The 14,932-nt window shown below is 35.7% G+C and overlaps 1 protein-coding gene across 5 annotated transcripts in view; it reads right to left on the bottom strand.

Annotated features, from left to right (window-relative positions):
• LOC106133809 (uncharacterized) overlaps positions 1-14,932 on the bottom strand; it is a 17,400-nt gene extending 2,468 nt beyond the window's left edge. Inside the window, exons 1-15 of one of the 5 annotated variants that reach the window (XM_060944908.1) lie at positions 14,504-14,932; positions 11,125-11,226; positions 9,910-10,024; positions 9,084-9,310; positions 6,489-6,623; positions 5,012-5,152; positions 4,626-4,724; positions 4,385-4,473; positions 3,973-4,077; positions 3,553-3,622; positions 3,421-3,467; positions 3,014-3,181; positions 2,489-2,659; positions 1,719-1,922; positions 1,217-1,356 (exon numbers count right to left, since the gene is read on the bottom strand). In XM_060944908.1, the coding sequence (XP_060800891.1) occupies positions 1,217-1,356; positions 1,719-1,922; positions 2,489-2,659; positions 3,014-3,181; positions 3,421-3,467; positions 3,553-3,622; positions 3,973-4,077; positions 4,385-4,473; positions 4,626-4,724; positions 5,012-5,152; positions 6,489-6,623; positions 9,084-9,310; positions 9,910-10,024; positions 11,125-11,226; positions 14,504-14,567 (1,877 nt within the window). In that variant the 5' untranslated portion in view covers positions 14,568-14,932. Of the gene's footprint in view, positions 1-1,216; positions 1,357-1,718; positions 1,923-2,488; positions 2,660-3,013; positions 3,182-3,420; positions 3,468-3,552; positions 3,623-3,972; positions 4,078-4,384; positions 4,474-4,625; positions 4,725-5,011; positions 5,153-6,488; positions 6,624-9,083; positions 9,317-9,909; positions 10,025-11,124; positions 11,227-14,503 lie in introns of all 5 variants that reach the window. The other 4 variants (XM_060944907.1, XM_060944909.1, XM_013333644.2 and 1 more) reach the window with 4 other exon arrangements.

Below are 14,932 nucleotides of genomic sequence, written 5' to 3'. Positions count from 1 at the left end.
GCTAAATAGCTGAACGTGGCCATTCAGGCTTTTCAAGACTGTTGGCTCTGTCTTCCCCGCAAGGGATATAGTCGTGACCATATGTATATGTATGTAGGTATCAGTATTAAGGTAGCTTTTTAAATTTAACACTACAGTGAGGCAAAGTTCTTTTCTTACATTCTATTGTAGTTTCGACTAGTTATTTATGCGGGCATAATAAGATATTACAGACATACCTATATAAAATCACTTTTCTCTTTTCAAGACTTCATCTTTCTGTTTGCTACAATCCTTGTATATTTCTAGCAAGTGGTTTTAACCACAAAATTGTATAATATGTCGCATACAATGGCAGACAACATAGGTAGATATATCCAATCCACTTTCATCTTGTCATGCCAGCTGTTCTTTATCACTACATAGTATAAAACAAAGTCGCCCATTTTGTCTGTAGTCCCTTCGTATGCATAAAACTTTAAAACTACGCAACGGATTTTGATGCGGTTTTCACTAATAGAAATAGTATTTTCTCCGACAGGTTTTTATATATAATTGAAATACATTGAAACTATATTAGCTGAGTTATAGCGATTTATGTCCAAGAAGTCAGAAAAAAAATCTAATTGAAGATTGCATTTGTGCGTGCGCCGCTTATACCGTTGGATACAAGTAAGAACAATGTATAGCAAAAACATTGGTCTTTATTAGTTCTACAAAAAAGTCCGCGATGACATATATCCAGCTTTTTTATTTAAGTCACAAAAACTACTTTTCTGTATTAAAAAAACATTTAATTCGTTGGGTGATGTTTAACTGGTGATATAACCAATAATACATATATCCTTATCAAAATAAGTAAGTTCATCATCACGAGCATTTAATTTAGATTATTTTTGCAGTTTACAGTGTGTTATTTAGACATATAGTTTAGGAGATATCACGATATTAGTATTGCGGCACGGTACGGGCCGGCCGCGGCGGCGGGGGCAGCGTCCCTATAAAATATTTTTTCCAAAAACTGATAGGGGGGGCGATCAAAGAAGAGTCACAGAAACCAAAAAACATTTTAATATTTTAAACGCGGTTAAGGGAAAGAGAAGTTATTGTGAATTGAAAATTAGTATCCAATATGTGTTGGTGCGTTGACTGTATTTGTCGAAGTAGCGGGATACACGCAAACGAAGTTGCGCGGGTCAGCTAGTTAGGGTAAATTTAAAAAAAAAGTTGTTTTTACCTTAGGAAATTCACCGTCTGGTCCAGCGTGAGATGGAAGCAGTCCTGCCGATTCTCGTTCAAGGAGGGGCGTTCTAAATCGCTGTGGGTGAGGCGAGCGTAAGATAGCTTTCGCGAGTTGTGTTGGCCGTTGATGGTGATCTGAAATAAACTTTAAGTAACTATTGCAAGTGTTGGAACATTTTGTTTACAAAATTTTTAATATATGGACCTACATTAGATTTGCCTAAGGCCTCCCGTGTTAATTTCCAAGGATTTAATTAGCTTATCTTCGTAAGGTCTATTCTGTGCTCAATCAGAAAGTTTTAAGAGTTTAGTTTCTATTAACCAGAAGAAAATATCTTCTCCTTGTAAAATTACTATGTATAATAACCAAACTTTTAAATAAAAGCATAACCAAAATTTTAAATATTCTTTCTTTCGCTTCAAGCTTAGCCAAAAAATACTGCCTTTTTAGACTAAAACCAACGTTAACAATATCAGCAGGGTCTCAGAAAACTTACATTATACATAAACTTTTTGGCCCTGGCCTTGGGCCCAATGTAGACGACGTAGAAGACGACGCCCCAGTTCCTCACGTCGACGTCCACTCGCAGGTGAAACATCTCGTGTAGCGCCATGATGATCCAGTCGTCGTGGTGTTCCGAATTCACTTTCATGGAGAACTTGTGTTTGCGACCGATCTTCATTATATCCAAATGTTTGCTCTGTAAAAAAAATGTAATTTTAGGAAATTATTTAAGACTAATATTTTAATAGCTGTCCCGGCAAACGTTGTTTTGCCATATAAATAATTTTTAAGTTAAGACTACAGCTAGGAGGAAGAAGACCATTCAAAAATGGATTTTAAAGTATAGCAATATAGCACACAATTTTTAAATATAAATTTCTTCCCGCGACTCTGTTCGTTCGGAGTAGTTATTTTGGGCATCATTGAAGCCCTTAAGGATGAATAATTTTCCACGTTTTTTTTTTCACATTTTCCATTATTTCTTCGCTTCTTATAGTTGCGTAGTGATATTATACAGCCTAAAGCCTTCCTCGGTAAATGGTCTACTTAACACAAAAATACTTTTTCAATTCGAACGAGTAGTTTCTGAGATTAGCGCGTTCAAAAAAACAAACAAACTCTACAGCTTTATAATATTATTATAGATTAATATAAATTTGAGGATTCTGTGCTTTATTGTAATATATTAAAGTCGAGTTTCGAAAGGAAGGAGGAATTTGTTTTGGCATTTTTCAGCAGGATTGCGAGCGTAGGTACAGGCACCTGGAAGTGGTGGGTGAGGTCAGTGTGCAGCAGCGGCGCGCGGTGCTGGCAGGCGGCGGCCGGGCACGCGAAGCGGCGCGCCGGGCAGCTGGCCTCGTGCGGCCCGCGCTTGCGCAGGCGCATCTCGCGCCCGCAGCCGTGCCGGCACGGGTAGCGCAGCAACTCCGACACCTTGCAAACAATTTAGAGGGTTTACATGACATGCCAACTGATTGGCTCTCGGAAGGGAAATCAGAAGGATCAGCTGAGGAAATCGAGACCATTTTATGAGACTTTCAGTATTGTACGCTTTTGTTTATTTAGATAAAGGCGTACACAGCATTTAATTTGTATTTTGTTGAATACCTTCATATATTAAATTAAAAAGTTATACAAAATCAACAAACCATGGTCCCGTTCAAAGTAAATCGCCTCAAATTGATAACTGTTAATATGAAAACAGACGTAGCGGCATCACAGTGATCGCCTTTGTTCAAGTACTGCAGCGCGGGTGCGCCGCGTTATGGTGGAGCTAGAGACACGTACCCCCTCCATGGCGCGGTTGCGCACGGACGAGAAGGTGGTGCGGCACACGGGGCAGGCGGCCAGGCGCGCGCGGCAGCCCGTGCACACCAGGTGGCCGCGCCGGCACTGCGCGATGGGCGGCTCCATCCACTCCAGGCACACCGGGCACTCCAGCAGCCGCAGCAGGCTCTGTCATGCGGTAACATTATATATCCCTTCAGCAACCCAATCTTCCGGTCATACGAGGCGAATCACAGGTTTGCTTTCCTTATTTTTCCCCCATTTAGGTAAGGAGAACACGCTCTTATAAATTCAAATAAACGTTTACATTTAAACAAATTGGGGCTAGTTTAATACCCAGACAAAAAGATATTCCTAACTTAACCTATACCTACTGCCAAACCAAGAAGTATTTAAATCTTACTTACTTGATTGAACTCTTTAACACTTGGCAGTTCACTGCCGTCCTCAGATTCTGAAACAAATTTATTCAAATATATTTAGTAAACATGTAAGGGCGTACAAAAAATCCTCAAATGAAAACAGTACAATACAATTACCATCTCGTTTCTTCCTTTGTATGATTTGTTGTGAAGTTGATGGCACAGCTGAACCCACCTGGAGAGCTTCCTAAGGACAAATTATTAAAAATTTGTAAATTAAAGCAATTGTATAGGACTTAAACATTCACTCAAAGTCGGTAGTATTGTCGACTGAACTGGCAAATATCGGGCAACCACTAGCTGATATATTTAATTTCTAAGCTAATATAAATACCCTATATTTCAGTGAATAGATCATAAATAAATTCGGGCCACTAAAGCAGACTGAGCTAGTCCCAAAAAAAGTTCGAGTTAAATGATAAGTTATATACAATACTACATTTTAAAATAAATACATACATCGATATATCCAACACACCGGCCAGTCATAACATTTAACACATTGCAAGTTACAAAAAAAAGACTTAAAATGCCTACCTGCTTCTTATTACACATTATGTATTTCCAGACGTTCAGGCTAGCCCAATCCGGGAAAACATTCGGGATGTCTTTTGTAGCTGTTTCAAAGTAATTCGAGTCGACCTAAATCAGAAGTTTTTTCAGATAAAGATGATAATTTACAAGTTTAACAGTTTTTCCGGTCGACGTAAAGTGGTGACGCAGTGTAATAAACGTGCAAGCGGATCTAATACATACAAATAATCACGACTCTTTCCTGGCGGGATAGACAAGAAAATCAATCTTTCCACTTACCACGATCCTGACTTTTGCAATATCCAAATTCAAATTCAGCAATATTTCCATACAAGCTGGTCAAGGTCAAGTCAAAAGCCTCTTCTTCATGCAGACCAAATACAAAGTAAAATAATAATATGCATGCATAACTGACCTCGCTGGCGGGCTGGCCCGCGCCGTCCACGGCGTCGGGCGGCGGCGGCACGGCCGGCGGCGCGCCGCTCGGCCTCTCCTGACACATTTCTGGCGGACAATACCAACGGTTAGAAATCGTTGTTTTTTGCATCACTTATTGAATTATAACCATAGAACATAGATATCTACTTCAATATTTCTATTAGTGGAGTCTTGTTGATTTCCTTTTAATCCAAAAAATAAATAAATGAAAAACAAACCTTCAATGATATCATCCGATATATCTTGGAAGGGATTGCCGTCTCGTCTCTCTGTCGTTGGCGCAGACTGCATACCTTTTTTCGGTGGTATAACAAATTCTGTGTAAATATTATATGTATTATAACTAAATAAACATTATCAGGCTTATTGAAATAAGCGACTAATTTGACACCAAATGATAGCTATTTCACTAGTTTAAAACTTATTAAAAAAAATCACTTATACGTCTAATTACCTATATCTAAATCTCAAATCCATAATTAAGCCAACCAGCTAAATGTGGTCCCCAGTCTTGCGACTATTTCTTATGTCTACAATTCTGTATGGGATTAACACTGGGTTAACTGCCTTAAGTTTGAGATTTGAATCAAAGTAAAAGTATTACCATCGTCAGAAAGATCAATGTTGAATGTCTCCGTGTTCTCGTTAGCGGCGGGGTTGACGGGCAGGTCTTGGTGCGGCACGCTGAGAGTGGGGGGCGGCCCGCTGATGCCGTGTCCGCCGCACACCGCGATCATCGGCTGCTCTGCAATATGACAGTTTGTTTTGTCGCCACGGTTAAAGTTTATGTTAAGTGGCCTGCAATGTTAAGTGATGCCCTTCGGTACCGAGACATGCGGTCTCTAACTGAGGGCCCCTTAAATAGGCTAAGGGTTTCTCTTGTTTCTCTGCGAGATCAAATCAGGAATAAGATCCATAGACGAACGAAAGTAACCGACATATCAACTCGGGTCAGCAAAGCTGAATAGGCAATTGCTGCAATTGTATTGTGAAACACATTGCCAAGCGTAGTCTAGGAAAGTCTTGCAACTGTATTGCTGAGAAATTTTTGCCCGTACACAGAGCAATATTACGGCTATATATTCTCATCTATAAATTTTTATATATATGAAATTTGATATGATGCTGACTCAAACTATCACAAAATCTCGAAAACTACTGAATCAATAGATGAAATTTGCCAGGAAAGTAGGCTGTAATAAGACATTCGCTAACAATGAAATTTTACATACATACATATAATCACATCTATCTCCCTTGCGGGGTAGACAGAGTCAATAGTTTTTGAAAGACTGATTGGCTACTTTAAGCTGTTTGGCTTAATGATAGAATTGAGATTCAAATAGTGACAGGTTGCTAGCCTATGGCGTAAAAGTAGAACCATAGTTTAAAATAAAACTAGGTCATTTTTCGATGTTGGTTACATTCAATTTGCGAGTAAAAAATAATAATTAATTAATAGGATTTTGAGAAATCCCATGGAGATTAAACGGGATTTGCAAGTTGAAAATTTGCAACCCTTAAACGGGCGTCTACAGCTAATATTGGAGACAAGAGATTCTATACGTAAGGGCAAAGACGACATACGGCAATAGGTATTTTAGTAAAATCAAAGCGCGGAAAATCATCTGCAATCTGGCCGGCTAGACATTGAATGCTTGCAACTTCATGTAATTGGCATTAGCGCCGGGCTACTCTGCTATTATTGCACTTTGTTGAGCGATTGAAGTCGACATCCCGGCCGGCTATAAAATTGCATCAAATATTGCCGAAAAACTAGCCCGTTAATACCTTTAGATATGGCTTAATCTAGTACTTATCAGAAAAAGTGGACATATAAGTTCTGATTTGTGAAAATATATTTTTCCTAATATAACCTAAAAAAATCTAATTAACATTCAAATAATTGAATGAATCACGAGTACTTCTCGTAACTGACTGAAGTCAGATTAGGAATTAGATAAAGCTAGCTTTACTTATTCATAACTAATCTCTTTTTAAGGTTTATATACGATTATACTATCTTTCCAGTGGGTTTAAACATTTGCCCTCTATTTTAAAATAAATTACTGGAAACTTACGATTTCGTGAGTTGCAATCAGGGCGGCTGGCATAAAGCCTCTTCGGAATGTGGGCCCTCACGTTAGTCTTCACAAGTGGCACGTCTTGGTTCAGGCAGTGGCTGAACAAGGGATTCCTTGATTGTGCCGATGCGCCTGCATATGCCCAGACAACAAATTGTTATTTACAATAATCACCATTTTCAAAAATGTTACGATTGCTAATTTGTAGATAGGTAGGTGACTTTAAATTCTTTAGCACCCTTTTAAGACTGCCTTAGAATAACTCAGATTCAAAGACTGTCTAAATTTTTTATTCCTAGGCAATAAATGTCTCTCCCTTTATATTTTGTAACATGTATGTATTCTATACCACTACTACGTTAGTACCGTTAAAAATAATGTGCTTAGTATCTTTATGTATCACGTTCAGTATTGTGCTTTCGTCAGGTTCAACCTAATGGTTAGATAATACAGCTTATGGACGCTCACAACATTAAAATGAAGACCCATACAAAATTATTCACGCTTTTCTCGAATTAATCGATAAATTTAATAAATATTTCATTTAAAAAAATAATCTTAAATTAATCTTAAAAATAAAAAAAACTAAAAAACCACGCTTTTATTGCTAATCAAACTAAAAAATAGAAAATAAAAATTAATGACAAAGGAATTCAGTAGTAGCAAGTCGAACAATCAGTTATAGTCAGTTGTAGTAGTAATTACCTCAGATTAAAATTATAACAAAATTAAATTTATTAACAAAACAATTTAAATCTGAGTAAAAAGCGTGGGGTGCCTGATGTAGTTAAATATTAAAATTATTCTATTAGCATATATTTATGACAAGAGAGTTATGAAAATGAAGTAAAATGCACCCCACGCTTTTTACTCCGATTTAAATTGTTTTGTTAATAAATTTAATTTTGTTATAATTTTAATCTGAGGTAATTACTACTACAACTGACTATAACTGATTGTTCGACTTGCTACTACTGAATTCCTTTGTCATTAATTTTTATTTTCTATTTTTTAGTTTGATTAGCAATAAAAGCGTGGTTTTTTAGTTTTTTTTAAACTATTATTTATTTTCTATTTTTTAGTTCAATTAGCAATAAAACGCGTAGTTTTTTAGTTTTTTTATACAATTATTTTTTGGAAGTTAACACTTCTAGTATAACTATCTTACTAGAAAAGACATTCGCAACCATGCGCCCATCACCGGCGGTTTTCACAACTAACTTTCTTAAAGTTATATGTGGCCTGATTGGATTAAATCTCATAATATTCTCATCATCATGATTCTTTTTTAGGCGATGGGCTAGCAACCTGTCACTATTTGAATCTCAATTCTATCTTAAAGCCAAATAGCTGAAGGTGGCCTATCAGTCTTTACAAGACTGTTGGCTCTGTCTACCCCGCTAGGGATATAGACGTGATTATATGTATGTATGTATGTATGATGATTGTTAAACCCAGTTGAAAAGAATTTTATAGTGATAAATCACTGTTAATAATATTTTTGACTATCCAGCAAACATAATAATTTTCGATTGTGGCCTTGCCAGGAATCAAACCACAAGATTAAGAGGCAGATTGATACATGAACAAAAATATTTCAAACATACCTCCACTGCCTTTACAACCAGGAACGCAACAATGTTTATCTGAAGACATCGTGGAACACAAAAGATACCTAATGTTAATTCAAGAATTGCATTAATATGTTAAATACGTATTAAAATATCGCAAAGTTCTGTAGGTAGTAACTTTATTCTTGTATTATTGTAAATTTAGTTGTTCAATTTTCATTTATTACTTTTGTTTTATTACTTTATATTTTTTATTGTTTTAAATTATTCTACTACATAATTCTACTATTGTTTCTAATGGTAATTCTAAATGGAGCGATGCGATGAAATAAAAAAGCCTCAGGTTAATAGTAACATTATATGGAAATATATTACATTTTTTTTGGACTCATTATACGTCAGAACTTCTCGGTTTCTTGTATGGAAATTGCTAGCTCTGTCTCTCTTACTCTCCTACGAAGGATCTAAAAATGAATTTATTAATCCTGGCAGTTTTAATAAGGATAATGAGAAACTCTTATCAAAATATTGCATTGTCATCGGTCCTTAATACGTGTGCAAAGTTCCAAGTTGATCAGACGTTCAGAAACCAGTGAAAATTAAGCTCAAAGATTCCGTTACATACATACATACATACCTACATACATACATACCTACATACATACATGCCGTGTGACTCCCGGCACCAATACAAAAAAGAATAGGACCACTCCATCTCTTTCCCATGGATGTCGTAAAAGGCGACTAAGGGATAGGCTTACAAACTTGGGATTCTTTTTAGGCGATGGGCTAGCAACCTGTCACTAGTTGAATCTAAATTCTATCGTTAAGCCAAATAGCTGAACGTGGCCATTCAGTTTTTCAAGACTGTTGGCTCTGTCTACCCCGCAAGGGATATAGACGTGACCATATGTATGTATGTATGTATGTATACATACATACATACATACCTACATACATACATACATACAACCCAAGCTAATAAAAGCGTAGTAATAATAGAAAAGTGAACGAGATTTACTTCTTGCATATATGGGGTAGACGTTATTGTTGTGTCTGCTGTTGCGCATGGCTTGAAGGCTCTTGGTGAACCGTACGAATTCGTCCCGCGACTTCAACCGTGCCAGCTTCCGCTGCACTTCCGCGGACGTGCGGTCCGGACGCAGCTCGCGGCGCTCCACCGACGACGGGGCTGTGGCCGCGAGCCTCGAGCCGCTCAACGTATTGGGCATTCCGGCATTGTTCACCCTAGAACTGACATGTCTGAGGTGAGCAACCTTTCAGTGGGTTTACTCACCTACGATGGCGAATGACTTGTCTTCCCTCTCTCTTTCTCTGTTGTTTACCGAAAAAATAGAAAGATATAGAAGTAAAAAGTGATGACTTGTCAAGGTAAGAGAGCTTTTTGTCTAATCCCAGGCCTCCAATTTTCCGAATGAAGCAGAATAATCCGAATTAATCTGAGCGTTAAGGAAGAAACGTATTTACACGTTATTTTCAGTTTAACCGTAACCAAATTGTGCATGATTAATGTATGGACTTTGAAAAGTAAATTACTAGGGGTATCACTCCTTCAAAATAAGGGATAAATTTTTTTTGAGAAGATTTGATTGCCTGTTTTCATTTCTTAATCTTTGCCAATGATATTGAATAAAATCGATCAAGTATTTATGAGAAATACATGACATTATAGAACAATTGGTCTCATGATTCCAAAGGATGATAAGTATTTAAGTGATTTCGTTTATGGACGGAGCGAGTGTGCGAGTCCACCTCGCACGTGGCCGGTTTTTATGATTTGAATGACAATTAACTTATTAATAAAAAAAAAACAATCATTCAATTACCGTGTTAAAGCACGGTGGTTGGTTATGAGCGACCAGAACATCTCCCTGTCCATTTTGGCCTGGGCTTTACGGGCCGGGGAATCTGAGGGGGAGAACGTTGCTGGTGGTGGTTGACCTAAAATTATACAAGGTCTGGTCAATAATTACAACTAACGAATTTATGACCTCATCTAGTAGCGAAAAAAAAACCTGAACGTACGCCAGCTGCTTGGCTTCCCGCGCAGATTGTAAAGGTTAATAATCAAGAGAAACATTATAAATATGGGATTTTTTGCTTTGAGGCCAGCAACCTGTTACTATCTGAATCTCAATTCTATCATTAAGTTACCCAGCCAATCATGACTATTCAGTCTTATTTAGAGTAATGGCTTTGTCTACCATGTAAGAAATAAAGATGTGATATCATAGATGTATACGTAACACTGAGTTTCAAGAAGCGTGTAAATAGGTCTATGTTTTTGTGTGTGTCCACAAGCTGTGATAGTGACTAAGCATCAGACGAGATTTATAATTTTTAGGTTTTTGTACCTAAAAGGTAAAAACGAAACCCTATTACTAAGCCTCCACTGTCTGTCACTAGGCTGTATCCCGTGATAGCTAGAATATAATACAATAAACGTGGTATTTTCGTTTTATTTTGCTCAATAATTTGCTATAAATAACTGTAACACGTAGAAGCATTAAATATACATTTATATCTTTCAAAATAAATAATTTAATAACAATAAATTAGTTAATTATTTACTCAATCCCATACAACAAACGTAAATTTTAAGTTATATTTGGTTGTTTACAATAAACAGACAGAAATGTTAACATAAAAAATAAGTGACAAACGTGATAACGGTAGGGAATCCTTAGTGAGCGAGTCCGACTCGCAGTTGTCAGGTTTTTTGTCTATGTCAAGTATAAACAAGTCCGAGATGAACAAAATTTTCCTTTACCATAAAGCTTGTTTCCCATGCTGACTGTAAGTCATCCAAAGCTATGGGGTAAACATTGTATGTGATGGGCTAGCAATCTATCACTATATCTGTATCTCAATTCTATTATCGAGTCTATTATCAATTTAAAAAATGGTCTTCTGACTGGAGAAGTCTTGTGACTTCTTATTTATATATTATTCTTATTATATTGATGTTAGCTACATTTTTATACCCTACAGTGGTATAAAAATATGATATAAAAAAATGTGTGATTGAAATCAAAACATACTACTTGTTCCAGGAATTTCGCCCAAACTTGGCCGCGGCACATCACTTATCCCCCTCTGTACTAAATTCAGAGGTATTGTAGTTTCATTATCATCATCATCATCTGAAACATAAACCAATTTAATGTTTTCTAAGGCAGGAATGATCCTAGTGAGTTATGTTACTTCAATCTTGGATTTTTAAATGAAGTGGGTACCAAAAGAATGCAAAGATAGACACAAAAAATAAATCGATTTGCAAAAGAAAAGTAAGAGGCTTTGGACAATGAAGGTGATGATACAAAGAAAAGTCAAAGGATGAATCATATTACACATTTTAAAGAAGATTCAGATTCCTCGAATGCTAGTGGCCATAACATGGGGTATACTGCCAGTTCTTTTGACTTAGAAACACTGCATTACCTTAATAATAAAGATATAAGCCTAGAGAACTTAAACTCTCTAAGTGACTCTTCTCTTTTGGGGGTATGATTAAAATTTTTCTAGTGATTTAAAAATTATGAGAGCTATCATAAGAATCTTAAATTCAAATGTTGTTTTCTTACAAAAGTATTTGTATTTTTTAACCCCTAACTGGTATCGTAAATTTAATTATTAATTTTAATAATTAAACCTATTAAAATTAGATTCTAGGATACAAATGTCTACAAGTTTTTTCAAGAATTATTTTGATAGGATAAATAACAAGCTTGTTTAATGAAATTAATAGGTTTTTATTCATATACTTCTTTTAACTTTTTTACTACAAGAGATTCACAAAATTTGGTCAATTTTTTGGTATTTTCTTCTTCTTTTTCTTTCTTTGGTATTCAAATCAAATCAAATCAATCAAATCATCTTTATTGTGAAACACAGGTAAAAACAAAAAAAAAAAATAGGTCAACAATAAAATTATAGGTATCACTGTGTCCTGCCCATATGGACGTACAATATTTCCTTGGACGTACAATATGATTAAAGATCAATTAATTATTAATACAAATCAAAATAAGCACTTGCAAAACTAAAAAGAAACAAAAATCAAAAAATAATAATGATAACAGTATTTAGGTCAAAAGTAGTCAAAATAATTTGGTGTCATTTAAATAATTATCAATACCATAATAACATTCATTTGCCAATAATAATTTAAGTTCTTTTTTAAATGTCAGTAGATTTAATTGTTTAAGATTGTCAGGTAATTTATTAAAAATAATCGGTGCCATGCCCATAACACTTTTGGTCAACAGCGCTGTCTTGAAGCCACTATAAAAATAGGCTATTTGACTGTATTAAAAATATGCATTTCTTTTATGTCATCAGTCTTAATATTATTTTTTTGGAGCGATTTGTAATAACATGAGATAAAAATATTGCATTATTTAAACAAAATCCGTCTCAGAAAATTAGGTTTTTATATGCAGCTGTCATGTGACTAAAAACGAACGTAATTGGCTATTTCTATTATGACGTCAATTATCCATAAACAGACTGTGGATCGTACCGTTCCTTAGTGTTCGCTATTATTTTTCAGGATTTTATAAGTGTTTGATCGCTCAGGATTACTCAGATAACATAGGTATTTAATAATGGAAACCAATTCCGCGAAAGCTGACAGTCAAAACATACTAAAAGTGGACGCAATAATGGTTGGAAGAAGAAATCTGGATTGTCTTCTTCAAAGACAATCTAGATTTCTATGCTGCCGAACTGAGGAATGTGAAAACATCAATGTAAGTATATCTTGGTAACCACTGATCTTAGATCATGATCTGAAACCACTTCTTGCGAATATTCAAATCCATCGGCATAGAAAAAAACAGTTTCGTAGGAGATTTTATTGTTGTATTAGTGCACTGAGGCACTGCACAACATTTATAGGAACTCATTTTAATAATTTTCACACATATGACGTGGCACAAGTTAAATAAAACAAGAGAAAATCAAAACTTTTCGAAACACCAACAAGCTTTGTATGATATTTACACGAAATTAACGTCACTGCATGCCATGGCCGCCATATTGCTAAAAGTCGCGTTTTGGCGGCATACTTGAATATTTCATTTTCTTTTTCGATTTTTTAATATAATAGCTGTAATAAAGGCAGAAAAGTATTTTTGTAGGACTCCTTATAAACAAATAAATACCCTAAGATAGTTTTTAGAACTTTGTCAAATAGCCTATTGGTATTCTTACCACTATAAAAAAAAAACTATTTTTTTAAAAGTCTTTACCTAACATTTGTATGTTTTCTTATTTCTTATAAAATAAACTTTGAAAAAATAAACTCAAACATAAGTATTTCAACGTATTAGAAAAAAATTATATATATAGTAGGGTCCGCACGGCCCCCGCAAGGTTCGTAGCTCCGCTCTGGTAAAATCTTCAGCGGCGAACGCCCGGCACCCGCCGCGTGTCGCAACGTAATGAGATTACTCAAAATGGCAACCGTGTACTATGCATAGATTTTAAGAAATTCAAAAAAATATAACGCGTGGGGTCTGCGCGGCCCCACGATACCGGTTAAGGGTAAACTATTCTGTTTCTAGTATTAGAAATACCTTTCACGAAAGTATTTTGTATATAAAATACTTAATTTAAAAGTATTTTGTATTACAAATACTATTTACACTATTTTGTACATCACTGATCCTAGGGGTGGTTAATGTCACATGAGCAAACCCAGTAATCATTTTTTTGCAATAATTCTACAAAATCTACATTGTTGGGTTGCTTCAAAATGATATTTATACTCTACACTACTACTAAATTAAATATTGGATTATGAAACCAGCAGCTGTCAGGAAGTACACAAATACCAATGTGAAATCTTTCAATGTAGTCTGCTTCTTCCTGGCTTTAGTCCAGGTTACATCCTCACCTCTCTAGAGGGGAGCATGAGTATACCTTTGACCATGGATTCTGGATTCGGTGAGTCATGTTTTTTACAAAAAGCAACTCCCATCTGATCTCCTCAACCTTTGCAGGTAAACCCAATCCATATTGGATCCATGGTTACACATCCAGTATCCTGAATATGCAGGTTTTCTCATGATGTTCTCATCGTAAAAGCAGAAGTAAATATACAAATTAATGTAAATAACTTTAAAAATAGTTATTGGTACATGGCTGAAGTGGGATTAGAACATATGCCTTTCTGCGCATCACGCATTTTAACCTTACCGATTCGACCGACGCTCTAAAAATGCTCTATGTAGTGTTTTTTAGCATTAATAAAAGGCGATCGTTTTTGTTCTGCATGGTTTATTGGCGTGAGCAATATTGCTAAATTGTACATTATCTATACTTATATTAATCCGTAGTAGAGGGGGTGTTACTAGATCGACATCGAACCCAAAAATGTAAATAATATACCACGCAGTGATGTAGGCAGGTACTTACCTGAACTCCAAGGATATTCGCTGATTCCAAGCGATTTTTTCAGCATCTCTTTCCTGCTGTCCATGTCGCTTTTTCCTTAAAATCGCAAATTAGAACGACAAAGGAATAGTAAATATTTCCATAACACGTTGAGATATTGTACTGACAACAAGGTAGGTATATATTTTAAAACAAAATTTATTTTGAAGTAGGTAGGTAAAATCTTTCAAATGTAAGTGTTCAAGAACACCGAAACAAAGAGAATGTAATCACTATGTACACGTTATGCACCAAGAAAAAAAAATGGCATGCAGTACCGAACTTACGGTACGAGATAGGTACCAATGGCGAAATTGCGAAGAAAGAAAAGAAATTATTTTTACAATATGTGATATGTGTGAAGGTAATAAAACACGACACCACAATTGACGCAAAACAACAACAATGACG

Source organism: Amyelois transitella, chromosome 7 (genome assembly GCF_032362555.1).
Source record: "Amyelois transitella isolate CPQ chromosome 7, ilAmyTran1.1, whole genome shotgun sequence".
Classification (NCBI taxonomy): Eukaryota; Metazoa; Arthropoda; class Insecta; order Lepidoptera; family Pyralidae; genus Amyelois; species Amyelois transitella.
Note: the sequence above shows the minus strand (reverse complement) of the source record. Positions and strands in the feature narration are given on the sequence as shown.